The sequence below is a fragment of the Heterodontus francisci genome, chromosome 47, assembly GCF_036365525.1.
Source record: "Heterodontus francisci isolate sHetFra1 chromosome 47, sHetFra1.hap1, whole genome shotgun sequence".
Lineage (NCBI taxonomy): Eukaryota > Metazoa > Chordata > Chondrichthyes > Heterodontiformes > Heterodontidae > Heterodontus > Heterodontus francisci.
In genome coordinates this window covers 14712564-14740395 of record NC_090417.1, presented here as the reverse complement: position 1 = coordinate 14740395, position 27832 = coordinate 14712564, and the positions used below count along the sequence as shown (strand labels likewise).

At 46.8% G+C, this 27832-nt stretch overlaps 2 protein-coding genes across 9 annotated transcripts in view; one reads left to right on the top strand and one right to left on the bottom strand.

Moving 5' to 3' along the window:
• Positions 1–1452: 1452 nt before the first annotated feature.
• On the bottom strand, positions 1453–23668 carry LOC137357169 (phospholipase DDHD2-like). 6 transcript variants are annotated; one of them, XM_068023269.1, is made up of 17 exons: positions 22674–23668; positions 19902–20239; positions 18121–18331; positions 16970–17163; positions 15580–15669; positions 14344–14545; positions 12741–12882; positions 12043–12251; positions 10589–10695; positions 9813–9902; positions 9303–9398; positions 8769–8936; positions 7205–7360; positions 5934–6036; positions 4084–4257; positions 3126–3288; positions 1453–2237 (listed from the first exon to the last, which is right to left on the bottom strand). In XM_068023269.1, the coding sequence occupies exons 2-17, from the start codon at positions 20220–20222 to the stop codon at positions 2156–2158; spliced, it is 2508 nt and encodes an 835-aa protein (XP_067879370.1). In that variant the 5' UTR covers positions 20223–20239; positions 22674–23668; the 3' UTR covers positions 1453–2155. The 6 variants fall into 6 exon arrangements, with proteins under 6 accessions (XP_067879370.1, XP_067879369.1, XP_067879374.1 ...); XM_068023268.1 differs by having other exon boundaries at positions 22772–23668; XM_068023273.1 differs by having other exon boundaries at positions 16970–17160; positions 22772–23668.
• LOC137357172 (matrix metalloproteinase-21-like) overlaps positions 22449–27832 on the top strand; it is a 24973-nt gene continuing 19589 nt past the window's right edge. Inside the window, exon 1 of one of the 3 annotated variants that reach the window (XM_068023280.1) lies at positions 22449–27475. In XM_068023280.1, the coding sequence (XP_067879381.1) occupies positions 27464–27475 (12 nt within the window). In that variant the 5' untranslated portion in view covers positions 22449–27463. The remainder of the gene's footprint in view (positions 27476–27832) is intronic. The other 2 variants (XM_068023281.1, XM_068023282.1) reach the window with 2 other exon arrangements.

The following is a 27832-nucleotide window of genomic DNA, read 5'->3' as shown; positions in this document are numbered from 1 at the left end:
AATCTTGAACCTGCCTTTTCAGCAGTCGCATGCAAGACCAACCTCACATCCTCGAAACCACAGAGTACCTTGCTTACAGTCTGATTGGGTTGTTACTTTACACCTTCATGCCCATTCCGGGGCCTCAAACAGTAAAGATCAGGGGGGGAAAAAACCCGAGTCAGCTTTGAACCAGGCTCTCACACAGTCAAACCACGACAAAGCGAATTTGCAACCTCTTAGCCAAATCCATTGCTGGAGAAAACATCAGGTTAGATATCTGTTCAATTCTCTGTAACTTAAAGTAATCGTTTACTTTCGAATCAGCTGCAGCACAACGGTTTGCTCTCTCTCACTTGAAGGTCACAAATCTCAATCCCAGCATCTGACCTGCAAAGTGACAACTGAGTGCACAGTAGTGAGGGAGTGTTACACTGTCAATCTCGCAGTGGAGTCGTTGAAAGTCGACTGCAACTGCCTGCTTCGGTGAATACAAAAGATCGCATGGCAATATTGCAAAGATCCTCAGATTGCTGTTTGTGGGATCTTGCTGTGCACAAACCGGCTGCTGCATTCCCGACAAGACAAACAACACTTCAAAAAAAAAAATCACTTTACAGCTAATGAAGTACTTTAAGAGGTCGGAAGGTCGTGAAAAGGGCGATGTCATTACAAGTTTTTTTTCGTCACTGCACAGCCTTGTCTCATTTATTTGTTCATTAACACTCTTCTGTTTTGTGTCTGTGTCCTCCAATCAATTCGCAGCAGCTGCTCTTCATGACTGATCTTGTAAATGTTTGACACTGCACCATCTAATGGCAATAACCACACTAGCAAACCTCAGGAGGTCCGGTCAAAGAATCATTCAGCCAATGTCAGTGCTCTGAGCTCAACCTGCAGTGATGGTTGTCTCCAGCACTCAAACCCTTCTTGTGCAGCTATGAGAACTGCAAGGACTGAAGACTCCCCTTCTTTATTTGTTTTCCACTGACACAGAAGGATTTGTTGCCATCAGGGCATAGAGATACCAAGCAAAACCTGCATCACAATGACATCTGCAACTTTCTCACTTCGACCCCAGCACATGCAATAGCACGATATTTCATAAAAAGGACAGAAGGCAGAAAAGATGAACAAGATAGAGGGTAGTGAGATGACTAGGAGAAAGGAAGAGCAGGGAGGAGGAAGCCCTCCTTTTCTTTATGGCCGATGTGTTGCCCTGAGGCACTGAATCCGACTGTCCAGTTACCTCATCATACAGTGCAGCACTCATCATGTGCCAGACTGTCATAAAACACCGTCTGTCGGTTTGTTACAGTCTCCAGCTATAGCATTCAGAAATAGGATTGCCTTCATGGCTGGTACACAGATGACATGGCACATTGTCCACTGACAATTACCCCAGCAGTCGTGAGAGCACAGGATTTGTATTTTGAGAGCACAGGAAAAGGAAGAGTAAATAAAGACAGCATCCAAACTTGAAAATCATGTTATGAAACAGCTTCAACATCATTCATACTTGAGGAAGTTAAACTGGAAACTAGTGATTCATCAGGTAACAAAATTCGAAATGTTTCTGTTTAACACTACTTGTCTTACAAGTGCAACTTCAATGCAAATAGGGAAATAAATAAATAAATCTTTGCAAACTGGCCCAATCAAAGGCACAGTTCCAGTCTCCAAACGTTGTCAAGGATGATCGACACTTGCAGATGCTGAAGAGTCAGACCTCATTAGCCAAAGTTAATCTTTCATGAGCTGCATCAGAGAGTTGACGGCAACGATTAATTCTGCTTGTGGGTGAGTTGCGGACAATGATGGCTTGTTAGTGCTGTTTCCACTGCCTGGATCTGCTGGTGAGAGAGGCGCAATGTATCTGAGAATAGATGCACTGGTGTTCCCCTCATGGCAGTCCCTCTTCACTGCCTTGTGCTGTTCAAAGAGAAACCTCAAGAGTCAGGCTTGACAAGACTTTCAAGAGGTTTGAAAACGAACCTCAACCCTTCTCGAGAGCATACAAAGTACATGTCATTTCCACGCGAGAAGATAAACCAATTGTGTATGGTCTGGGAAAACTGCTCAGCTTGAAAATACAAAGAGGAGATACATCAATCCTTCCCCTGGGTCCCATTCGAGTTCGTACTATTGTTGGTGATGACTGGAGATTCCATGCCCATCAATGTTGTACTTGTTCAAGGTTGACTCCAAGTGTCTGGTAGACTTCCTTCAAAATTAACAGTGCTGTGTCTTCCGATTCCCTAGAGGATCAGAGAACAAGGTTAGCACAGTTTTCAAAAAAATGGCATCATTGATACATGGATAAAAATGAAGGCAAGAAGACATGCATCTAATTGTCGAATGAAGAGGTATCAAAGACTTATGGCAAAAAGACATGGTGGAACACGTTGGACACAGCTGCCATTTCCTGGGACTTCCTCCTTCAGTGTGTCACCTTGTCAGAAAAAAAGATGTTATAGCAACAACAACTTGCATCTGCGCAGCACCTTCAAAATTGAAAAACCACCCCAAGGCGCTTTTTGGAAGTGTCAGTCAGATAATAAAAATGGATAGCAATCCAAAAGGAGGAGGGAGAGTGGACCAAACACTTGGTCGAGAAGATCTAAAGGGACAGGCACTCCAGAGTCATCGCCCAGATGGCTGAAAGTCCAGCCACCAATGGTAGCCCGGGGCAGGGTGGAGATTGCACAAGATGCGATATAAATGCAGCTTTATTTACAGATCTGCTGCAATTGCAGTTTCTCTCGACCTTGCACACCGGACTGCACAATGCAGGAAAATGAACATATTTCCAGTCCCGGTCATGTTACTTCACTCATTGCACCATGAAAACCCTCCAACCCAAGCTAAGAGTGCACCTCTGACAGAGCGGTTGCTGTCTGTCTCTGGCCTCAGGAAGACACTTGATTTCAATACCAGGTGTTACAATGCTGACACCATCCTGCTGATTTCGAAAACTGCTAACAGGGCAGTTCCTCCTCTGCCTGCGTCAGTGCTAACCCAACGTATCTGACAGTGAGTCGACATCAAATCTCACTCCATGTTGGAGTCTCACACTCAACTGTTGGATCAATCTCTTGCCCCTCTCTCTCTCATCAGTTCACCAAACATTGACACTGCCCCCTCACCAGTAACAGAGGTGGCTCTGGAGTGCAAAGAGATACTCATTGAAACTTTCGATGGGCTTCTCCTGCAACACGTAATCGATACGATGACCACCATTCAGCATTCCAATCTTCATCGCCTCTTTCTCCTGCTCCAAGGAGCAGCCGCTGTCCATCTCGGTCCCAGCTGCAAAGAAAAAGAACGGGGTTAAGACTGGAAAGGGGTGCTCGAAGCATGGCTTCATGGATGGCAAGACCAGCATTTAGAAGGTAAGGGCTTCCTCATACCCATGTCAGTGACTTGGTTTGGGGGTGGTGGTGGGGGTGGGGGGAGAAGGGGGGTGGAGGTAGAGCAATGGTTTGAGAAAAGTGGCAGCTACTCTGTTCATGTCCCTTGAGAACGACATGTTGAACAGGACACTGTGAGAATGCCCCGTTCCTCATCAGAACAGGCACCTCTGACCCAGCAGCACTCCCTCGGGCACTGCATTGTTAGCCAAAGCTGCTGACCCACAGGGCCCGTGCCATCACGTGAGCCCAGCTCAGAGGTGCAGTACACGTCTGACTGGAGTGGAATCCGTCTTCAGCCAATGAGATATTTGTAAAATCAAGGCTGATTTCTATTCATTGAGCAACACTGACATTTCAGAATTGACTGTGGATTTGAACGCAAGTTAACTGGAGAGGTGAACTATTGATACACCTTTCCCCACAGTGTCAAGATGTATAAGTTTTCTCGCTATCCTTCAAACATTTGCGTTGCATTCACGCACACAGCACTCCCAGGAGGTTGCCATGCTTTGAGCTGGAGAAGCTGCACTGCAGGGATGCAGCCCAGTGTCGGTAAGGATCTGTCAATGGGCAGGGAGCAGAGGATCGGTGATTGTGTCCCATCTGTCATTTCAAAGTGAACATCTTATAAAATGTACATAGAGAGGGGGGGAGGGGGCTGGTGTTGGGTAGCAGAGGGACTGGGAGCCACCTGGATTCTCCTTGGCTGCTGGCTCGTTGGCCTGGTTACCCACGGTGGCTGCTTCCGCCAGCAGTTGGGGTGTGGGCGACTGGATGCGGGTAAACGATTGCCAGGCATTCCTCAGGGAGCAGAACAAACCATTCTTCAGGTCGGAGCCCATCCGTGTCAAACTGTCCTTCAGTTCTGGTTGGACACAAAAAAAGAAAACCGATGAAGGACAGCAAAATCAGTAACCTTTGAAAACAAAAGAAGCCAATACCTGAGCAGAGGAGAAGGTGCATATCTGGGAGAAAAAATATTTTCACAGTGTCTCTCCACACAAAAGAAATGTGCAAACAACCGTCTGAAGACATGTATCAATAGAATAGAAGGAAAAAATATGAAGTTTTTTTCCTTAACGCAAGCGTTATTTCACTGAGTAATTTACTGGTGCCAATTTGCTCTTTAAAGCAGCATTTAGCTCCATCAATGAACTACCCAGTCTTGGTATGCTGCCTCGGCTCTTTGAGTTGCAACCAGGCACGGTCCCGGGAAACCAGATGGCCTTTTACATAGCCTAGAGTCACTTGTGAACACACACGCCTTGGTTCAACGGTCGACACACAGACTTTGCCCTGGGTCAGGCCTTCCGTGGAACAGACAAGATTCAGTTGATAGGGCCATGAGATGCTTGGTCCGCAGATTGCACAACACAGTGTGACACCTGCTGCAGCCAAATTGCCTTCAATGCCGACCCATCACAAACTATTCATCAACCTCGCCTGGAGAGACTTGGAGTGGCATCCAACTATTCGAATCTGGGACACCTCACTGTCCCGAAAACATCTTAGCAGAACATGATCAACTTAGTCATTTTATTTTTTTTCCTTTTTATTCCTATTTTGTAAACCAAAACTCTTTTTTCCCCGGTTAGCCAGCTTTTTTTGAATTTATGTGTGTGTGCATGAGGGCTGAGGAAATAAGGAGTTTTTCCAATATATAGATTTATTTTAGTTTCGCTTTTAGTTTAGAGATACAGCACTGAAACAGGCCCTTCGGCCCACCGAGTCTGTGCCGACCATCAACCACTCATTTATACTGATCCTGCACTAATTCCACATTCCTACCACATCCCCACCTGTCCCCATATTTCCCTACCACCTACCTATACCAGGGGCAATTTATAATGGCCAATTTACCTATCAATAGTCACAACTTATTATTTCTTTTCCAATAAATAGTTAATGTTTTTGTTGTTTCTGGAAACTTGGTTTGGTTTGGTGTGCTTTATTCTGGAGGACTAATCGAGCATCTAATTTGACTACTCTTCAGTGGGTGGGAAACTTTCTTGATATGCTGTGACCTGTGGAGTATTGGGACTGAATTAACAGTGCATTACTCCCTCTTTGGGCCTAACAATAGGATAACATGCAGCAGCCAGCATGTTATATTCCATCAGTGACTTTACCGAAGCCTGTGTTGTCAGGTACCACATGAAATGGACACCAACAACCACTAGTTTCCTCAAACTCTGAGTGACTGCATTCAGGTACAAACAGGACGCTCCTGTCCTTAACAAGTCCAAGGGAGGTGGAAGACTGCAATGACAGCCTCACATGCGCTATGAGCAATGAGTGATAAATGGATAGCTCCATCAATTTTTGCGTCTATATATGCAACCAAATACCTTTACTGCATGGTCCGTGAGAGGAAGCAGACCAGCATCTATCTCCAGCCTGTGCAGAGGCCAGTCGGATTCAAAATTTGGAAACTTAAAATAAACCTGGTAGGTGGGAAGTCACTGGCAAAACGTGGTCAGATCTTGCATTGCTTCAAATGTCTGAGGACCAACGACAGTGGGGATGGAAGGCAGTTCTTACCCAGGTGCATTCTCTTCCTGCCCTTGTGATGAGGGATCAGCATAGGTTCCAGCTCCACGTCTGGCACAACCATGGGTTCAATCCGATAAGCGACGGGGTCAAACTGCAGTGGGGATGGGGGAATACAGACAACAAAATGGTCAAAGATCATGTCAGTGAAGCATACCATCTACCTCAGACTGTTTCCAGGTTTGCAATTACCATCGCTGAGTCCCCCAGTATCAACATCCTGGGGGTTACCATTGACCAGAAACTGAACTGGACCAGCCACATAAATGCTGTGGCTACAAGAGCAGCTCAGAGGTTGGGAATCCTGAGGCGAGTAACTCACCTCCTGACTCCCCAAAACCTGTCCACCATCTACAAGGCACAAGTCAGGAGTGTGATGGAATACTCTCCACTTGCCAGGATGGGTACAGCTCCAACAACACTCAAGAAGCTTGACACTGTCCAGGACAAAGCAACCTGCATGACTGGCACCCCATCCACCACCTTCAACACTCACTCCCCTCATCACCGACGCACAGTGGCAGCAGTGTGTACCATCTACAAGATGCACTGCAGCAATGCACCAAGGCTCCTCAGACAGCACCTTCCAAACCCGCGACCTCTACCACCTAGAAGGACAAGGGCAGCAAATACATGGGAACACCACCACCTGCAAGTTCCCCCCCAAGTCACACACCATCCTGACTTGGAACTGTATCGCCGTTCCTTCACCGTCGCTGGGTCAAAATCCTGGAACTCCCTTCCTGACAGCACTGTGGGTGTACCAACCCCACATGAACTGCAGCGGTTCAAGAAGGCAGCTCACCACCACCACCTCGAGGGCAATTAGGGATGGGCGATGCCCACATATCCTCAACGAATACAATAAATATATAACTGCTGGTGAATTCCACTGGTTATTTAATCAGTCAGTGCAGTGTCACCCCATCACCTTCTTCTCCCTGACTTGAAGGGAAAAGGAACCAGCCTTGAATCACACTGCTCTGGTCTGCATCCCCAGCATTACCATGGACAACACTTCAACATGTTAATGAGTGACCCTTTTGGAAGCTAGAAATTTCTGTTTGGTGATTTTAGGGGACTAACACTTAGCACATCTCTGCAGAGGAGTTATCGCCAAATAAAATAGATGCTTTAAAACCCCTGATCACATAATGGACATGAGGGATATTATGAATGTGTTAAGAGTTGCCCTATGGATGACCATTTAGACCCTCACATCACAGAACCGATCTTGCCGAGATGTTGGAGCAGATACCTACAGGGTGATAAATATTGAAGAATCTCTTGCAGGTTGGGAATGTGTAGTTGGGATCGATTCTCTTCAATCCTCGGACTGTCAGAAACATTCCAATCGGTGATCCGAAGGCAAAGAAGATCTCCGGGTCAAAGTTGATATGTGGATAATTAACCGAAACCTTAAAGAGTGGGGAGGGAAGGGAAGGGGTGGGAGAAAAAAAAAAAGAGGTCTTTTAAAATTTTAATGTAAAATCCAGACAGCAACACCATTTCAGAGAATCTGTTGCTCGTGCTGTGCAACTACATCAGTTAACAACTCCAACACTGATTGATTCCTCGGAGGAATGCATTGTTCTCTGAGGATTGAGTAGACTGGGCCTATTCTCTCTGGAGTTTTGAAGAATGAGAGGTGATCTCATTCAAATATTTGAAATTCTTAAGAAGGTTGGAGAGGGTCGACACTGAGAGACTGTTTCCCCCTGGCTGGAGAGTCCAGAGCACGGAGGCAGTCTCAGAATAAGGGGTCGACTATTTAGGAATGAGATTAAGAGCAATTTCTTCACTCAGAGGGTTGCATGTCTTTGGAACTGTTTACCACAGAGGGCTGTGGATGTTTACTTGATGGGCATATTCAAGATTCCACAGTTTCATTGTAAGAATCCATCACGAACCATTGTCGCAGAGGGGCAGTGTTATGAACAACTGGACCCTGTAACATGATTATGTCTTAAAATTGTGATTTTTAAAAATTCAAGGTGGACTCCAGAAAGTCAGGTGACCTCACCTCCTCTCTGCGAAAAGGGAACTCAGATCAAAGACTGCATTCTGGAAAACAGAGACTACATCGCTAACACCTGGAGAACAACGGGTTTCCTCCTCCCAGACTTTCGGGTTGTAAAAACAAGGAGTCACCAATTCAGAACATGCAAATGCACCAGGCAGGTGTAAACACCTGGAACAATAAGGTGGCCAGAGGGCTTTTTGATGGGAGATCCAACCCATTGCAACTGGGAGGAGTTTGGGACTTTTAACTGCAAAGGATGTCAGCAAAAAGGACTGGAATGTAGAAGTGTGGTGTGAGGTTTTCAGGTGGTGAATAAGTGAAGAGAATACCTTGATTTGTAATCTTGGGGTATCAGCTAATTATAAAGTACTATTTAGTTAACTGGGGATTTCTTGCAGTTTACTTATAATAATAAAAATGTCAAAACGTGAAATCTTCTTGTATCATTTGTTAAATTGGTCTGGGGTTTCATATCTCCCATTTATCACGTTAACAATCTCTCAAAGGTTATCACAGCAGCAGGAGGAAGATGGGTGCTGTGTTTCAATGCACTGAATCACAGAATAATACAGTGCAGAAGAGGCCCTTCGGCCCATCGAGTCTGTGCCGATGCATTAAAGACACAAATGGAGTTCACTTGTGTTCAATAACTTTATACTGTTACATCCAGTCATTGATACTTTATCAAATTTCGATAAGCTAAGTGGACAAATGAAATCCAGCCCAGTGCCATTCATAGATTATATTTGCTCAGGTTAGATGATCAACGTCTTCTTTCAACCATTGGGTAACCAGTGGCTTACCTGACCAATGCCAACATCAAATTGTTCGTAGTTGACTGAAGTGACGCTGCTCGTGGACAGCGGCCGCTGTGACTGCTCGCCACCACCTCCCTCCTCCGTGGGTTGGGTGGTTTTCTCAGGAATGGTCCTCAGCGCCGGCTCACCCATTTGCTCCTCTTCACGGCTCTCCTGCCAAATATAAGCATGCACGCGTTACAGCAGTGTCAAAGTAACACACTGCCGATTGGTCCAAGAGAAATTTCAGCGCAGCCAGTGTGCAGGTGTCTGACGTGGCCCTTGCTCACTTTGTGCCTGGCAATATCAGCAGCTAACTCGAACTCTCTTTCCTTGCTTTTTACAAACTATGCAGACGTCAAAGATCTTTGCTCAAGCCAATTCCCTTTTGTCAGTTCAGCTTTCATGACCACTTGCATTCCAGAACCAAGTACCTCCACTCGGTGAAAGCATTCTCTCTAACCTCCCCCTTGACATGGATGCAGAGTTGCAGCTTATACCAGAGGGACAGCAGACAAGGAGCAAGACAAACTATTGTACCTGGACATTGGCCAACCTCTTCGCCAGACTGAGGATTTTCTTCCTTGGTCCCAGAGGAATCCCCAAGTCTTTCAATTCAGCATCTGAACACAGCACCTGATAAAAATAAGCAAACAGAATCTGAAAACACTCCTCTCCCTCCAAGTCAGGAGGCTTGACAAATATGTGATGACAGCACATGGCAAAATGTTTCGCATTTCAGCCAAGCTTTGCAAATCTCTTTCGGATTTGGCGCAAATGCGCAGCAGCTCCCAAGAGGCTCACAGTCATGCACCTTTACAGGTAGGGCTGAAGTTTTCCAATCGTGTGTCAACGTCACAATTACAACTGACCAGGAAACACATCGTTGCTTCTTTCATTTTCTCCAGAGATGTGCTCAGGAAAGCGGCATGTTCCCGAACCATCAAAACTGCTTTTGAACCAGTTTTCAGCTGCTTCATTATGGGGGAGGAGTTTGGAAGAATTGATAGAAATAAAAAAAATGGAGAAAGCCTTTTGGACGCATCTTACCAGTGACTCCAGGTCCAGCTTTTCCTTTATCAAAACGCTCAGGAATTCAGACAATCCATGTATTTTCAGAGCTTCCTCCATACTCATCCCCTGGTGCAGTCAATAAAGAAGACAAAGGCTTTAGTAATGCATCCAGTTTGACCAAACTTCCAGTGGTCACCTACTTCAAGGGCACAGATACTTACGTCAGGAAAGAACAGGATCAGACAGAAGAGGAATCTCATACAAACTCATTCAGCAGTTAGACATGAAGTTGCTGCAATTTCAGGTGAGCAGAGAGCACCGCAAGAACTTAAGTTTTCAAATTTCAGTTTTATAAATGCTTTGACATGTAGAGCCTAGGACAGGAGTAGGCCATTCAGCCCCTCAAATCTGTTCCATCATTCCATTAAATCAGAGCAAATATGCAGTTCAACTCCATTTACCCGCCTTTCCTTGTGTGTGGAAAACATGTTTCCTGGTTTCAGTCCGAAGAGGTAGAGGTTCAGCAGGAATTGCTAACTTGGAAAGACGGGATGAAATTCCATTAAAGGCAGTTAACGAGCTCTATGGAGGTACTGCAACTATAGCTGCCTCCTGTGTACAGTGTCCAGCCACTGCTGTGAATACCTCCCAGATGGGGAATGGAGGTTACACTACACTTACACAAGGACTTGAGCAACTCCAACACTTTACACCCATTCACCAATCCCAGTAAAACCGTGACAGAAACCATGTGCCTTGTCTCAGAGCTGTCAATGTGCTGCAAGCCCCCACACAGGAATAGCCACAAGTACCTTGATACAGGAAGGACAATTCTTTTTTGCAATCTGTTGCCTTGCAGTCTGTTCTTTGGAGCTGGAACTCGTCTGGTTTGTCAGAATGTCGAAGAGTATCAGAGAGCCTGTGAAACATGGGACAGGTTTAGATTCAACAGTGGCAGTGAGTTCCACATTCTCAACACTCTCTGGTTAAAGACATTTTTCCTCAATTCCTGACTGGATTTGTTAATGACGATCCGATATTTATGGTCCTGCGTTTTGTTCTCCCATCTTCTCGATGTCTACCCTATCACAGACTTCCATATTAGAGAGCTCGATCAGGTCAGCTCTCAATGATAGTGGGAGTTCAGGAGCTCCATGTGTGAGTATAATGTAAATTCAGCTCCCCCCACAGGGTCATCCCCACAGCAGCCTTCTCCAGCTATCAGACAGAGAATCTGGACAAGCTGGAGCAAGTCTAAGGCAGAATCTGATCAAGGGCTCTCATTATTGATGATGAAGAATTCATTGTGCAAACACCAATCAGTTCAACATCACACACCAGCCTCTGTTGTCACTGGGTGAAAATCCTGGAATTTCCAACCTTGTGAGAGAACGATTAAACTGCTACCTGGACTGATAGACTATACCTATTAGGAAAGATCAAACAGGCTGAGGCTGGTTTCTCTCTATTAGAGACGACTGAAGGTGACCTGATAGAGGTTGTGAAGATTATCAAACTGTTTGATAGCATAGACTTGGAGATGATGTTTCTATGTGTGGGCAAGACCAGAACTCGGGGCCATAAAAATAATACAGTCATGATAAATCCAATGGGGAATTCAGAAGAAACCTCTTTCCCCAGAGAGTGATGGGAATGTGGAACTCACTACCACGCAGAGTGGTTGAGGTGAATAGTATCGATGTGAGATAAACACATAAGGGTGAAAGGAATAGAAAGATAATAGTGACAAGGGCCAGAGGAAGGTTGTGTTGTTCAAAAGCATCAGCACGGACCAGCTGGGCCGAAGGGCCTATTTCTGTGCTTTAACTCCTCTGTAATACAGGAAGGGCTGCAGGGGGTTCAAAGCAGTGGGCCAGCACCTCAGGTCAGGTGAGAATGGACAAATGTTCAACTCTGCCCACTTCACAGGTGGTAATAGCTGAGAATCCCTGTGAGCCCATTCCACCTGCCACCTCATTGCTTGCTTCACATTGTTCATCGATAAGATATCTGGGTTGAAACCTCACTGAGGGGCATGTGCCATGAACTTGCTGCCTGTAACTCATCCAAATGCCATTGAAACAAAAGGACTGCATTACATTACAACTGCAGCCACTCACAGGTATCTGTTACTTCCCTGAAAATGCATCAGATTTCCTCCTGATGCCAACGAAAACACACACAACCAGCAAAGAGATGGGCAGGAGAAAACACAGCACCCAACTGACCAACACAGTCGCAAAAACCGAAGAGACTCCTCCTTTACCAAGACTGTGTCCAGCCACGGAGATCCCTCCCTTGAAGTCTGGGTTGCGTTGCTGAAAAATGGTCAAGAGTTGGTTCATCTCGTTGGCAACTGTGTCCACTATGGTCTGACAGTAGGTCGGGCTGTTGTAGAAGAAGAGGTCGAGTAGTGTCTCATTGGTGAAGTGGCGAAGTCGGCTGATGCTTGGTAGTGTGATTCTCTGAATGTCTCTAACAGGAAACAGAGCAAGAGGCAGACAGGCTGAATGCAAATGGGAGACACTTCTGGAAAGTTATACCATTAAACCTTACTAAGATATGTCACAGGAAATGGAATACAGGTTAAATCTGGTGCAAGCGCCAAGCCTCTAGGACAGGTACAAGCTAAGTTAGAATAAAGGTTCCTTGGCTGTGTACAAGGCACCATTTCAACTCCAACTGTGGCCATTCTTGGGGATGACACAGGACCTAGACCTCTCAATTAGTACCAAACGAGGAACCTCTGTTGTATCCACTGCAGAGTGGTGACATCCTAACTCACAGCTGTGAAATGGCCCTCGCCATATTCAGGGCATAAGAGAACCAAAACTACAAGGGGAAAACAATCCACGAGCCATATCAGAAGCACAGAGGGAATGGACTTCGCACCGAGGCACATTTTGCACGACATTATTTATTTTTTTTCCAAAGCTTACTTATGTAGGGGCTCAAGGAACTCACTCATCCACTCCTGTAGCGTCTCCATGCAACGTGCAGTACCAATTTACAGGGAGAAATTCCACCCGCCCAACTTGCTGCTCATCTTGTGCTTTCTTGAAGTGCGTCTGCAGCAGGTTGAGAGACGCGTTCCGAAAGTCATTCACTGTAAGAAAGAGGAAAGGCGGATCAACCAGCAGCTGGGGATCTGTGGGGCCAACCGAAGTTTGAGCAGTTTCTCTGCAACCACACGGCAGAAGGCAACAGTCCCTTGGGCGGCTCGTGGACCATCATGGACCAGCTGTTCCAGTGAGGATGACTGGACTTTGCTTGGTGACCCAAGTCTAACATTTAAAAGTTTGTGTTCTACATGATCTGGAAGATTGGGAAACTCTGAGTAAACACATCATTCACAAATGAACTGAGGTTCGAATTTCTGCTTCCAGTCAATTAGCACATTGTACTGTCACAAGATCAGTTACAAACAACTACAGTAACACTACTTAGAATATCTTCACTTGACATCCAAAGAGGAAGAGAACGTAATAGAGCCTAGTCAGTTTCTCCCTTGTTTCGCACCAGTTAATAAATGGCTTGGGCATTTGTCCTGTTGTTAGAAATAATGACAAGGTTGAAGTTGTTCCATTCTAGGGTGCTTTAGGGTTTTTAATGTGTCAGGGTACAATTTAGCCACGGTACAAAGTGCAGGATGTATGATTGTTGCCTGTTGATAAACTAAGTGGGATATTAGGCCAGGATGGTAAACAAGTTGGCAACTGGTGTTTTGTCGGCAGTCCTGTTCACAATAATGCCACACCACGACAAATGAGCAAGGACAGAGTGCTTGGCAAATGGCAATCTTGAGCTTTCCTTCATAATGTGTCGAGAGAGAGTCAGTATCGAAAGGATGGGCAAAGGCGATGTGTCTATCTGGGGGCAAAAGAGTAAATGAGATTTCTTTCTCTGTATGTCGACTGCTTTAAGACATTGTGTCGAGCTGGACTTGATCAAACAGAATAAAAGGATTATATTGCAACCAGATTTGATTTGACAGATACAAATTTTCTTACAGCTGTCTTCGAACCAACAGCAGACAAAGGCAGCGTCTACTGCATGACAGTCCCACAATGGTTTCCAGTCTACGTTGAAATTGCTGATTTTCGCAGTGTGGGGTGCGATAAGTGACTTGGGAACCCTGCTTGACTGTTACTGCTTCTGAACATGGCTCAGTAATTACTACTGGAAGGCAAAAGCATTTGGGACACTTAGGTGTTACAATCAATGTCGCTTAAATAAGAGACCAAAATAAATTCTTTTGTTCATAATGTTGAGTAAATTATTGCCCAGGACACGAGGAAAGAGAGTGTGGGAATAGTGCATGGCATCTTGGCATGCACCTGAAGACCCACAGATGGGGTCTTGGTATTCGATCTCATACAAAGGATGGCACCTTTGGCAATGTAGTACTCAGCATAGACATTGTGCTCCGGTCCTCGGTAAAGAAAGGGGAGAGATAACAGGTCAAAACGGCCAAGACAACTAAAAGATTGGCTTTTCTGCAGAGGGAGCTGGTAGATTCACTAACTTGTAAAAAGGCCAACAAAATGCTATGACAGTGAAAACTCACCGCACTGAATGATACTCCGGAAGCGAATGTCACACGCTGGTCCAATCCCATGGACCATAAAGACCAAGTGATCCACCTTCACAGGCTCGCCGACAAAGGTATCGCCATACGTCTGTTCTGTCCCTCTTTTTACAGTCCATGGTTTACTCTGCTCCGTTGCTGCCGAACCCCACTCATCGGAAGGTTGGAAATGCATCATCAGCTGAACCAAACACAAAGAAGGCAGAAAGACAGGGAGATATGAGACAGTGTGTTACAATGACAGCTCCAACAATGAGCAAGCGCTCGAGATCTGGTTGATCATGGCCAACCTTGGCTCCATGGGTAGCACTCTTGCCCGAATCAGAAGACAGTGGGTTCAAACCCCACTCCACAGTCTTGAGCACATAACCCAGGCTGACACTTCAGTGCAGCGTTCAGGGAATGCTGCACTATCAAAGGTGCCATTTTTTCAGCTCAGTATCATCTTAGTTCTTTTGTAATATGTCCACGTTCCGCACCTATTCCTTCTTATGGCAGTTTGCAGCCGCAGAGACAATTTGGCATCTAATTACGAGTCAGTGCTGTGGACTTGTGCCCACGCAGACCCGAAGCCTCTCCAGCACATCACCTCGGCTGCCCTCTGAGGGAGACGCAAAAGGGCCTGTGGAACTAACTCAAATACAGCCGTCATCGAGACCTTATCAAAGGCTGATTCTTGCAAGGGCGACCACTGGCATTGGGTTCGGAAAGAAACCAGTCACCAGCCAGTAACCCCTGCTCACATGTGTGTCAGGACAGCTTGGACCCAGAGTTGGCCTGCATGGCAACACTCATGGTCTGATACACAGACCTCTCAAACAAGATGTCACTCAGGTTATGCTAAGCGGGCGTCACAACCAGAGACTGCATGCCACAGAGGCAGGGAGAGGTTTTCAGTATTAAAAAAAAAAAAGCACTTTTACTGCAACATGCTGATATATACGTAACTGAAGATGGTGGTCCCCTGCGTCATCATCCCAATATCACACAGGCTTGCCCATGGTGTGAGCAGCCCACTTTATTCTTCTCTGTTTGTTCCTGTCTCCCACTCCTCCAAACCAACCCAGGCACCATGATGTGAGTGCACACATTGCAGCTCACATGCACAAAACATGCGAAAGCTGCAAAAGGGAAATCTCACGCTTGGCTATTCCTATCCAGGTCTGAGCATGTGATGCTGCGACAACACTCAATACACCGAGACCGTCCCCTCACCTTTGGATTGTGCAAGATAATGACTTCTCCTGTGGGAATTTCCACCTTCTTGTTCCACTCGTTGGTTACCACTGCGTCCCTGTATGTTTTCTGTGGGGAGTGAAGAATTTTTGTTAAGCCTTTCAGACAGGGAGTCTTCTGTTCAAACTGAATTTTTAAAACAGACAGCCCCTTGCTGAGCATTCATTCTCGACAAGTTAACGGGAGTCACAAACGTACTCGGATTCCACCTGTGACACCTCGCGTCAGCCTCAAGCAGTAACTGGTCACTTGCAGCAACGGCTGCGTTTAGAATCAGCCAGGTTCTGCATTCCCTCAGTATCATCACAGTTCTCCTGCAACATGTCCCACAACATTTCCTTCTTTTGGCAGTTTGCAGTAACAGAGCCAATTTGGCACCTAGTTACGAGTCAACGCTGTGGACTTGTACCCACATGGACCGAGGCCTCTCCAACTCATCCAGCAAACAGAAGAGACTAAACAAACCCTTCAGTCTGAAGTGCAGGAAGGCACAGAGGATAGTAGAGTTATAGAATCACTGTGGCTCAGCAGGACCTTTCAGCCCATTGAGTCCGGTGAGTCTCTGCGGCAACCAGTCGAGCTGGTTGAGGCAATCTTCATTCGCACACTGTGACAGTATTTTCCAACATGCTCAAAGTATCCTGCAACATCCGGTTATTTTAAATCGCCCAGCTGCCTTGCTGGGAAAAATGGAAAGCCAGAACTCGTGGCTTATTCTCATGAACAAGAGGCTCAGTAAACAGTCGGAGAAAGTCAGGATCGGACAACCGATTTGATTTCATGAATCTCGTCCCTTGGCATTTGAAGGACTGAACAAGCTGACAACTTAACATTCACAGAAGGCACTGTCATTTCCTTGGTCCCTCCATAAAGCCCAGTGACAGTCCCTGCCACAAACATGAACCAGCGACGAGGAGAGGGGCAGGAAAAGGGGTTTTAAAAAACCAATCCCATCACATGGTGAAGAGCAGAGTCTAATCAATGGGCATTCCTCAGAATCGGAACTGCCAAGTCAAGGTGCCCAACATGATTATCTGCTTGTGACAAACGGAAAGTTCTGAGAGGCGGGTTGACCTCTGCTCCAATTTCTTATCTGCGTTCGTGGCATGTTCACCTCTAAATCCAGTGTGCTAATGAAGAACATCTTCACCTGAATTCCCAACTGCAATTATTTCACTGTAACACAGGGTCCCCAATAACTGAGTGCAATCTGCTCTGACGACAGAAATGAGAACATCAGGAAGACAAGATTGGAACAACAGCAACTGACAAATGATAACCATCTGCTGAGCTGCAACAAGCGTTTGGACTTCAGGCGAGACACGTCTAGGTGCAGTGAGAGTTCAGGCATCAGTTAGTGGCACCGTACCTCAATCAGTTCACTGAGCTCCTCTGGGTATGGGTTATATCTGCTGTCCTTTTCACCTTTGGAAAACCAGGTGCATCTCCGCACTTGAGTGGGTGTCTCCTGCCAGTACACCGCGTGCCGCATGCGCCTGGCCAGAAATACATCGTACCGCCCGCCATCTGTCGCCACCACCACATTCTCTGGATCCAATGCTTCTGAAAAAAGAACATTCCTCAGAAGACACGCGGGTGCTTTCCATCAATCTATCTTGCTTCAAGACAGCAGGACTGACTAAACATCAGCATTCACATCACATTGCACCACTCTGCCACTATCTGGCAGAACCAGCTTTCCAGTTTCCACACGTTCCAGTGTTCTGCACAACTTGACAGCACCAACAGCAGGGGAGTGTTAGTTTCAGTCAAGTTCCAATGTTTTTCCCACCACCCACTCCCCATGTCCCCAAGACTCTCTCCTCCTCCCAATTGTTATTTTTCTCCCCTTTCGCCAACCCGCCAACTGTCTTTGTGCCAAATGTGCAACCTGCTCCAAACCATCTTAATGCAAGAGACACATGGAGAGATACAAGTCCCCAAGGTTGGTCTTTGCACCAGCCCGAAGGAAGGAATCTGCTCACTCGCTACAGCAGGAAATGCAACTAGCACTTACATGGAGACTCTGTACAGACTGGGTTTTGACGTCCAGAGCTCCGCTAATTTTAAATTGCACCATCATTGATGGCCGTGCCTTCAGCCGTTTGGGCCCTGAGCTCTGGAATTCCATGCCTAAACCACTCTTTCCTCCTCTAAGACACTCCTTAAACCCACCTTCTCAAGGGGCAATTAAGGATGGGCAACAAATGTTGGCCTTGCCAGTGAAGGTCACATCCCATGGAAGAATAGAACTTCATCTGCCCGACTATCTCCTCACATCGCTCGATATAAATGCAAGTTGTTGTTGTAGTTCAAGCTGCAGCGACTTGCCCAGCAGCAGGGGAGTGCAAACTGCAGTCAGGTTTTCTCCTCCAAGACTCTTCCCTCCCCGACCCGACCCCCTTGCTATTTTTCTCCCTCACTTCAAGAAATGCCAAATTTTGGCAGCATGCTCCCACCAAATCAAGTTGCATTCCGAGGGTTTTGACCGAGAGCTCCTGCCTAAAGCCCGGTACTTACCGGAGCAATGCTTGGCCTCCAGTGTGTTGGAGTCCAGTTTACTGAAGGGAATCCAGATGGGTTTGGAGTCTTCCATCTTGCAGTAGAACCAGTGAGGCTGCACTGTGTCATATGGGCTCTGTGCTGGATTCGCCTTGGTGGCCTCACCACGATGGCTTGCAAGTGACGGATCGGGTTGGCCCTCTCCTGAGCCCAACGTTCCCGGGGATTCCTAAAACATTTGAACAACACATTTGCAGCATCCCAACAGAAATTTCACATGCACATAACCTTAAACACACATGTGGTATGGAGATAGAAAAAGCCCCAAAAGCAGCAGAACACAGAGATCCCGTGATTAAGAAATCGAGGAGGCTGCCTGAATCACAAGTGATCTCTGGGCTTTTCCTTGAACTATTCTCCCTCACAACTTGGTCTCTCCACTCCTGAAAGCTGGTTTGGATCCACACTTGCACAAAGGCCTGCAGTAAATCAACGAGATGCCGATTCTCTACTTAGGAGCCGGGACAAGAAGTGCCAAGAGGCTATTGGACTGCAGTGGACATCACAGCTCGACCTAGCTTCTCCACACGTGCTCTTCCAGGCAGGCTGAGTGCTGGAGGGGGGGAGAGGGGGTTACTGGATAGCAAGGAGTGGGAACACCATTTGACATTGACCCACTTTAGCCCAGGGGCTCCGAAGAACCACCGCACCCTGCGGAGATCCAGTGCAACTCTAGAGCTCAGATCACCTCTCCAGGGCACGAGGAGGAGGTTCAGTTACCTTGAAACCAGCCACCTTCACATTCATAGAACCCAACCGGCAAGTGTACGCTTTCAGCTCCTTTCACACATCTTAAGTAGCTCGATTGTTTACAGAAGAGCGAGGAGCCAGACCATCCAGTCTTGAACAGATGTCTACCCTCTCACGTGGACATAAAAGACCCACAGCAGAATTACAGAATTGAAGAGTTCTCCCAGTGGCCGGGACAATGAAAAAAAAAAGATCTTGTCCTTTTTCTCATGACTGCATTGCTGTGATCGCCTACATTACAGCAGCCACAACATTTCATTGGCGAGGGAGCTCATTGGGCATGGACTGATATAAATTCAAATTGGTTTGTTCTTCCTTGAACATTAGCCTCAAAGTTTGAAGAACGTCTGTCAATACTGCACTCAGGGATGAGAGTGGTTATGAACATAACATGCAATTCCACAGCAACTCCAGGGCAGCACTCCCTCAGCACGGCTGTTCGCTCAGGAAACAAGTGTGACACTGGAGCCAAACCTGAGACCATTCCGGCTGATCTTGAGCAAAAGTTTTTTGCTTCACTGCAACAATGACAGGGCAGGCCAGTGCCTTGGGAGAGATACAGCCCTTGAACATCTGCAAACTCTAAGTCTGCTCTGCCTGCAAGAATCTCCCATCAACTGAAGTTAGTCAGTCTGATTCCAAGTGACAGTCCAGATGGATCCACACTGTAAAATTACCACAAGTTCAACACAAACAACTCATCTGTGCTTTCACCTTAAGGGGCGACAGGGTGGTTGCTATGGGGAATGGAACAGCAGAAGACTTGCAGTGTCTAACGGAGCTGGAAAGGGTTCCATTTGCCCTCAAACCAACATGATGAGGAAGGAGTGCCACCAAAACTTGTCTCACTTGCTCCATCGACCACTCTCAGCTTTGACAAGTACTAGGTGACCTGCTCCCAGAACTCTGCTTGTGTACTGCTGAATCCTCCTTCTACATAACATTAAAAACAACAGCTCGAGCGTAATCTTGAGTAAGGCAGCACTCACCTGCTGTTCAGAATGAAACATGCCAACATTGTGCTCCTCCTGATGCGTGCTGCAGGACACATTCTTCTCTTTCCAAGCCTCGGAGCTGGCTGCTTCGCCAGTCTCTTGCTCTACTGCCTCCTGGCAGACTGCACTGGCAAATGGCTCAAAGACACTCGTCGAGGAAATAGGCGGAGAAAGTGTCAGCTGTGAGGATGGCTCCTGGGTGTCTGTCGTCAATGGCAACAATTCCGTAGGCTCCGTACCATCAGTTTCCAGGATTCCACTTGAATTTTCCAGCCCATCACTGGTGCCAGTAAGAGGAGAGGGCGGCTTGTCCATGTCTCTCACTGAAGCAGCTACATGCCCCCAATAAAAAAGACAAAAACTGTTTAATAACACAGATCATGGCAGTCGTCTCCGTTTCATTTTACAAATTGTACCAACGGAAGGGTCCCTTGCATCATCTAACAGCTTCTGAATCTCATCGTCCTATCATATAACCCAGTGATCTCCTCTCTACAAATATCACCAGTGTAAATGTTACAGCATCACTCCTAACAAAACCTCGCACTTAGACAGCCACTTTAATGCAGGAAAAATATCCTCAAAGGTCAACCCAAAACGAAATAGATGCCAAGCCAAACAAGGAGCTACCAGGAGGGCTGACCAAATGTTTGGGCAAACAGATGGGCTTAAATGGAGAGGTGAGAGATGCCTCAGCTTTAAGCAGACATACAGAGAGGCGAGAAAAGGAGAGGGTTATAGGGCTGAGAGAGGTTACAGTGAGAGTAGGGTGAAGGATCTGAACATGACGATGACTGGGTGATGCCGGCAAGGACTAGGGCAATGGATCAGCGAGACTGGGTGCTCAATAGATTTGGAACAGTGGAATTTTGAATGGGTTAAAGAACGAAGGCTGTGCATGTGTGCATTAGAATAAATCAAGGCGAGAGAGATGACAAAGGCATGAATGAAGAATTCAAGGCAGATGGCCTGAGATTAGGTAGAGACAGGCGATATTACTTGGGTTGAGATGATCTTTGCCATGATATTGGGGCAGGAAACAAAAGGTCCAGGACAAAGAGGATGGAGAGGTTACCAACAGTCTGAGACAATGGCTGGGGAGGGTATGGAATTGGCGCTAAGATCATGGAATTTGGGATGGATGCTGAAGATTTTTAACTGAAAGATTATAACTCGGCTGGACATTGGACAAGTCCTCCTACCCAAAGGTAGTGGAGGGGCTGGGTGAGGTGCTGAGGTAGAGCTAGGTGTCATCACGTGGAGTATGACTCCAGGTTGGCAGATGAAGTCGATAAAGAGACATCACGTGGAGGAGGAAGAGGAGGTCGCCAAGAATAGAGATAATGGCGTGGGGGAAAAGAAGTCACAGACACTGCAGATACCCTGGTTTCGATTCAATAACGAAGAATGATCAAAGCATGCGGGCTGACTTACATGGTCAATGACATGGCTTCGGAGGGAGATGCTATGGTTAACTGGACTGTGAGCAATTGATGTATGCAATATTAGAACTGCAAGGGGTTAATAGTCTCCTTACAGGGAGGAAATTAATCGGTTTGAATCCAATTTAGATCTAAAGATGTACAACTTAACTGGAGCTTAAAACAAGGTTTTCACTGGAACCTGAAGCCAAGTCGAAGTCTAAATTTGCACAGAAATAGAGGCAAAGCTGTGAGACCTGAACAGGCAAGCAGGCTGATACTTTCTCGCATCCAACTGGCACTCAAGTAACCAAGTTAACACCCATCAGCTCGGAACACTTCAGTGTAATGTGGTTACAATCAAATGTCACACATGTGGCTCTGCGGTTTTCACTGCTAGATCGCAAAATAAAAACCCAACAATGAAAGAGCACACAAAAAGGCAGGACAGTTAGATTATTGCACGCATCGCACAAAATATCGTTTGTTGGAATCTTGGCTAAAACCTTCTCAAATATTTCACACTGCTGTGCGCTCCAGACTGCAACAGAGCACGACATGAATTATACAGGACAGAGGGAGACCATTTGGCCCATCATGTCTGTGCCAGCTCTTCCAACTCCAAAATTGTCCGAACAAAAAAAATGGTAAATGTCCATACTATGACCTACTTGGCTGCTCTAAAGTATATGGGCAGAAGAAGCTTGTGGTTGTTTGGTGGTCATGTGGACTGGTGTGAGTATCCACCACCTTCAGAGAGTCCAAGGGAAAGTCAGATTGCACAAGTTCAGTCACTGTCCTTGTGGTTACATCTGCTTTCTTCTTGCTTCTCACCTGTTTCGGTGACTTGTACGAATCTGCTACCAACTCTCGTGACACCGAGTGTCCTGCACCCTTCCCAGTTCCCCAAAGGTTCAAAAAGTACAGTTGAATGATTCGGAGTATCATGTGGCCTGTACCTCTCCCAGGTGCCCAGTCTTCCTGCAGAGGTCTTGAGGCCCAGTGTTGACATATTATTCACTTTGTCCAGACCAAATCAGTTCGCAGCCAATCTCCACCCGTGCACCGCCCCGCCCCGCCCCCCCAAGCAGCCATCATAAGGGCTTCAGCAGGAGCAGGAACCCCGGCTGATTCCTCTCTGCACCCCATTTCTGCAACTCCCAGGTGAAAGGGAGAATGAGAGCACCTCAAACTGCTGTGCTGACACACCGAGCAATTCTGGGATGTTTGTTCTCCCGGCCAGCTGCCTAAAATGCCACATAATGTGTGACTGCGCTCAGCTGTCTTTGCTTTTTGTTCCTGTGGGAACTCCCAGCTGCTTTATAATATAGTTCCAAATATTCACCTGAACAGGTATACAAGATTATTCAATCAAAAACAGACTGCGGTTTGCCTCGGGCCCAAATAACCCCCATCTGCTTGGATTTGCAGGTTTTGACTCACTGGCTCATCTGTGTAGCCGGGAGGTCTGGAAAAGGTTTCGGCCCAGTGTCCTCGATGACTCCTGATCAGAGGCTCAGCTTGGCGTCACGGGTAAATTTCTGGAAACATGGATTTAAAGAGGCTTCATCGTCCACATCCGTGTGGCCTTCCCAGAGGAATTCCTCTGAAGAGGGACACAATCGGACAGGCAGGCGCACCTTTGACAGCAACAAGTCCAAACCCGGAAGCCGAAAACATGTGTTAAAAATGGGCAAAGCAGCTGAACGGAAACACGCAGAATGCACCTCTGAACTCGAGCTTGAGAAGCAGGAACATTATCTCCACTACTCACAAGAGGAGAAAGGGTCAAGAGAATGATTGGAGCAAGACGATCCTTTGCGAGTGTTTAAAAAAGAGGAGATTTCATCTGATTCCGGCTCTGGATGAAATCTTTGATGTGCTTGGAACAGAAAGCGAGCTGGGGAGGCAGTGTTTACTTGTGTTAAAAGAGAAGCAAGCCTTCGTGTCTCCCTCTCTCTTTCTCCGCTGGGGCAACAGTAACAGTTGGAAGAAAATTGTAACAATTCCAATTGTTACATCCGAAATGGAACGTGGCGACAATTCAAAATGATACAAATGTCCAGGGCAACGTTCCAAAGGAGGTGCGCACGCGCCGCCTGCAGCCTGAAACTGAGCCGCTTGTCCATTTCAGGCCCGATCGGGGGACTCTCCTCCTCCTTCTCCCTCTCCCTCTCTCTCTCCTCTGCCCTGGCCACAGCACAAGAGGCAACTTCACCGTCTTCTCAGCCTTGCACCCGAGCCCCTGCTCTTATTGCACCAGCCCGTAGCCTTCCATTCCTCCTCGGCGCCCTGCTCCCCTCCATCATCCCTTCCTCCCCCTACCCCCGTCAACATGCACTGCCATTCCCAGCTGAAAACGTCAGACACCAGTTCAGCGTCACCGCGACAACAAGGCGGGCACATCTGGAGTCCTGGCATTGCCTGCTTCAAACTGACAGATGGCACTTGGCCCAAATCTCCTGCACTGATTTTCTCCCCTGACAAGGGGAAGCTCAGTGCAGAAAGGGGCACTCCTCGCTACAAGTCCTCTTATAAAACAGCAGTGACAATATAGGGGGAAAAAACACAAAATGCTGTACTTTGGAGATCATCTGCTCCCCACCCCCCCAACCCGCCCTTTCAGTGTCACATGTGACGGGGAGCATCTTGCCACACTTCCATTAATGGCTATTCCTACCCTCTTTAACATCGCCCAACTTTGCCCCGTCTCCGCTCTGATGCTGCTGAAACTCTCATTCCTGCCTTCATTGCCTGTCGACTGGACCATCCCAATACACTCGTGCCTTGTCTACCACATTCTACTCTCCGCAACATAGTCATGGAGAGATACAGCACTAAAACAGGCCCTTCGACCCCCCCCCCCCCGCCAATCCTGTGCCGACCATCAACCACCGATTTATACGAATCCTACATTACCTACCACATCCCCACCTTCCCTCAATTCTCCTACCACCTGCCTGCACTAGGGGCAATTTACAATGGCCAATTTACCTGTGAACCTGCAAGTCTTTGGCTGTGGGAGGAAACCAGAGCACACGGCGGAAACCCACGCGGTGAAAGAGGACTTGCAAACTCCACACCGGTAGTACCCAGAACCAAACCCCGGTCGCTGGAGCTGTGAGGCTGCGGTGCTAACCACTGTGCCGCCCAAGCCATGAAAGAGAAGTTGTGGTTGAAACAGAACTTTGGATGATCTCTTCCCCACTTGGCTTAAACAAGGGTGCGCTTCGAAATTGGAAATGGTGTAGAAACATTAAGATGGATAGTTACTTTAAGTGCAAGATATAAAACAGTGCAGACAGAAACAGCCATCAACTATCTGGCTGTTTGTTCACCTTGTATGAAACACTCATTTGTAGAACTTGTTGGAACAGTTAGGTACTGCTGCTACATATAACACACATCGGACAAAGATGAGAAACTAAATGCCTTGCGTGTCCTGAACAGAGCTCAGAACTTCCAGGGAAGCGTTTATCGAGTTTTTTCAATGTCTTCCTGCAAACATCCGCCTTTTGTGGTTTAGTCACCAAAGACAGCATTTCAAAACAGCCAGTGCTAGTCACTGATAAACTTGTAAGATTATTAATTGATATTAAGAAATAGCTGTAGGTGCTGGACAGAGCAAAGACGATGGGACTCAGCAACATCCCTGCCGCGTACTGAAGATTTCTGCTCCAGAACTAGCTACACCCCTTGTCAAGCTCTTCCAAGTACAGCTGCAACACAGTCATCTACCGAGCCCTGTGGAAAATTGCCCGAGTATGCCCCGTTACACAAAAAGCAGGACAAATCAAATCCACCCCATTACCACCCCAGTCTACTCTCAATCAAGGAAGGTGATGGAAGTTGTCATCGACAGTGCTATCAAGCAGCACTTGCTCAGCAATAACCTGCTCACCGACGCTCAGTTTCAGTTCAGCCACGGCCGCTCAGCTTCTGACCTTATTACAACCTTGATCTAAGCCTGGACAAACATGAATTCCAGAGGCGAGCTGAGAGTGACTGCCCTTGACATCAAGGCAGCATTTGACCGAGTATGGCATCAAGGAGCCCTAACAAAACTGGAGTCAATGGGAATCAGGGGAAAACCCACCACTGGCTGGAGTCATACCTAGTACAAACAAAAATGGTTTTGGTTGTTGGAGGTCAACCATCTCAGTCCCAGGACATCACTGCAGGAGTTCCTCAGGGTAGTGTCCTAGGCCCAACCATCTTCAGCTGCTTCATCAATGACCTTCCTTCAATCATAAGGTCAGAAGTGGGGATGTTCGCTGATGATTGCACAATGTTCAGCACCATTTGCAACTCCTCAGATAATGAAGCAGTCTGTGTAGAAATGCAGCGAGACATGGACAACACTCAGGCTTGGGCTAAGTGGCAAGTCACATTTGTGCCACACAAATGTCAGGCGATCAAGATTGACAAGTAGAGAGACCATCACCAACAAGAGAGAATCTAACCATCTCCCCTTGACATTCAATGGCATTACCATCACTGAATCCCCCACTATCAACATCCTGGGGGTTACCACTGACCAGAAACTGAACTAGAACAGCCACATAAATACTGTGGCTACAAGAGCAGGTCAGAGGCTGGGAATCCTGTGGCGAATAACTCACCACCTGACTCCCCAAAGCCTGTCCACCATCTACAAGGCACAAGTCAGGAGTGTGATGGGATACTGTCCATTTGCCTGGATGGGTGCAGCTCCAACAACACTAAAGAAGCTCGACACCATCCAGGACAAAGCAGCCCGCTTGATTGGCACCCCATCTACAAACATTCACTCCCTCCACCAATGGCGCACAGTGGCAGCAAGTGTGTACCATCTATAAGATGCACTGCAGCAATGCACCAAGGCTCCTTAGACAGCACCTTCCAAACCCGTGACCTCTACCAACTAGAAGGACAAGGGCAGCAGATGCATGGGAACACCACCACCTGCAAGTTCCCCTCCAAGCCACACACCATCCTGACTTGGAACTATATCGCCGTTCCTTCACTATCGCTGGGTCAAAATCCTGGAACTCCCTTCCGAACAGCACTGTGGGTGTACCTACACCCCAAGGACTACAATAGTTCAAGAAGGCAGCTCACCATTAGGGATGGGAAATAAATTTTGGGATGTCAGCATCGCTGACAAGGCCACGAATAACAACAAAGTCTGTTTTCAGCAAGCACGTGGAAACAAATTCTCGGATGTCCAGCAACTTTGGAATAGCTCCCTGATTAATATTCATTTGCATGGGGTCAAATATGGAACTCGGCTAAGGTCTAAATTCTTTTCCTTTGATGATCCATTGACTCATTGCAGATGGTCAGGCAATGAAAAGAAGAATCATTTTTAAACAGATGGGTGAACTGAGGTTTCCTGGCTGTTGGTTTTTGACACTTGACTGCACAGGCTGAAACGCAATGCTGCTGAGTGGCATTAAATGCAATTAACGTATAATGTAGCCCTTGTCTAAAAAAACTTCCATCATTGGATTAACTTGAGATTTAATAGCTACTGGGACTTTGAACCAGGCAAGTATCACCCAAGGCATTTTCATCACATGGTTGTTTAGTTTAATTGCATCAAAGTGCTCATAACATAATCAACCAGTTCTTCAGATCACTGGTAAATCCTACTCTTTAAATGTAATGAACAATTGCTGTTTCGTCAAAGACACAAACTAAAGACCAAGGTCAAGGAAACAAGTGATACAGCCTTTGTATTGAATCAACTACTCATCTCATCTCCTCCAGAGTGTAATTTAGCAAAAGCATAATCCTGTTATTTTCCTCAATTTCAAAAATAACTCAATCGTGTTGCTCCAACATCACAAAAGCAATATAACTAATGGTCGGCATCTCATGGTTTTTCAGGAGCACTGGGACTAGTGAACATAAAGAGAAATGAACAAAATATACCCGTCATCAGGTTATAAATAGTGCCACAGGTCGACTCGGCCTTGGTAACATCTCATCCAAAAGATCGCACTGCTGACAGTGCAGCACTTCCTCTGCACTGCACTGGAGGGGCACCCTGGAATTTGTGCTCACGTTTCTGAGACTTGAACCCACAAACTTCTTGCTTAGGGGTGAGAGTGCCACCCACTGAGCCACAGCTGACTGATCACCAACTGACCCATGTCTCTGCAGGTAGGGGGGGGGGGGGGGGCGGTGGGGGCGGTGAAGATTAGTGCCAAAGATTGGGCTCTGCCTGCACAAAGTGCTTTTGAACATGTTAAGTCAAGACCAAGTCAATGTACTGGTAAAAGTGAGCTGAAGTATGTGTGTGTGTATGTTGGGGGTTTGAGGGGGGGGGGGGGGTGCAGTGGTGGTAGATAATTAAACCAGACATCATTGAATCATTTTAAATCCATTCACAGTGTCCATTTTTATATTTCCATTATAAATTCCTGGGTCCACATTTATAACCAAGTGCATGTTTAAATTTATTATAATACGGGGTCGCAGCATGTTGAGAGTGGCTAAATCTCGATCTGTGGGAAGCAA

Excerpts from the sequence above, each read along its gene's own strand:
- LOC137357169 (XM_068023269.1), bottom strand. The coding sequence starts at position 20,222 with ATGGACAAGCCGCCCTCTCCTCTTACTGGCACCAGTGATGGGCTGGAA. Across the intron at positions 14,546-15,579 it reads TTATCTTGCACAATCCAAAG|CTGATGATGCATTTCCAACC; the intron begins GTGAGGGGACGG and ends TGTTTGGTTCAG. Across the intron at positions 7,361-8,768 it reads TTGATGTTGGCATTGGTCAG|GTTTCGGTTAATTATCCACA; the intron begins GTAAGCCACTGG and ends CCACTCTTTAAG.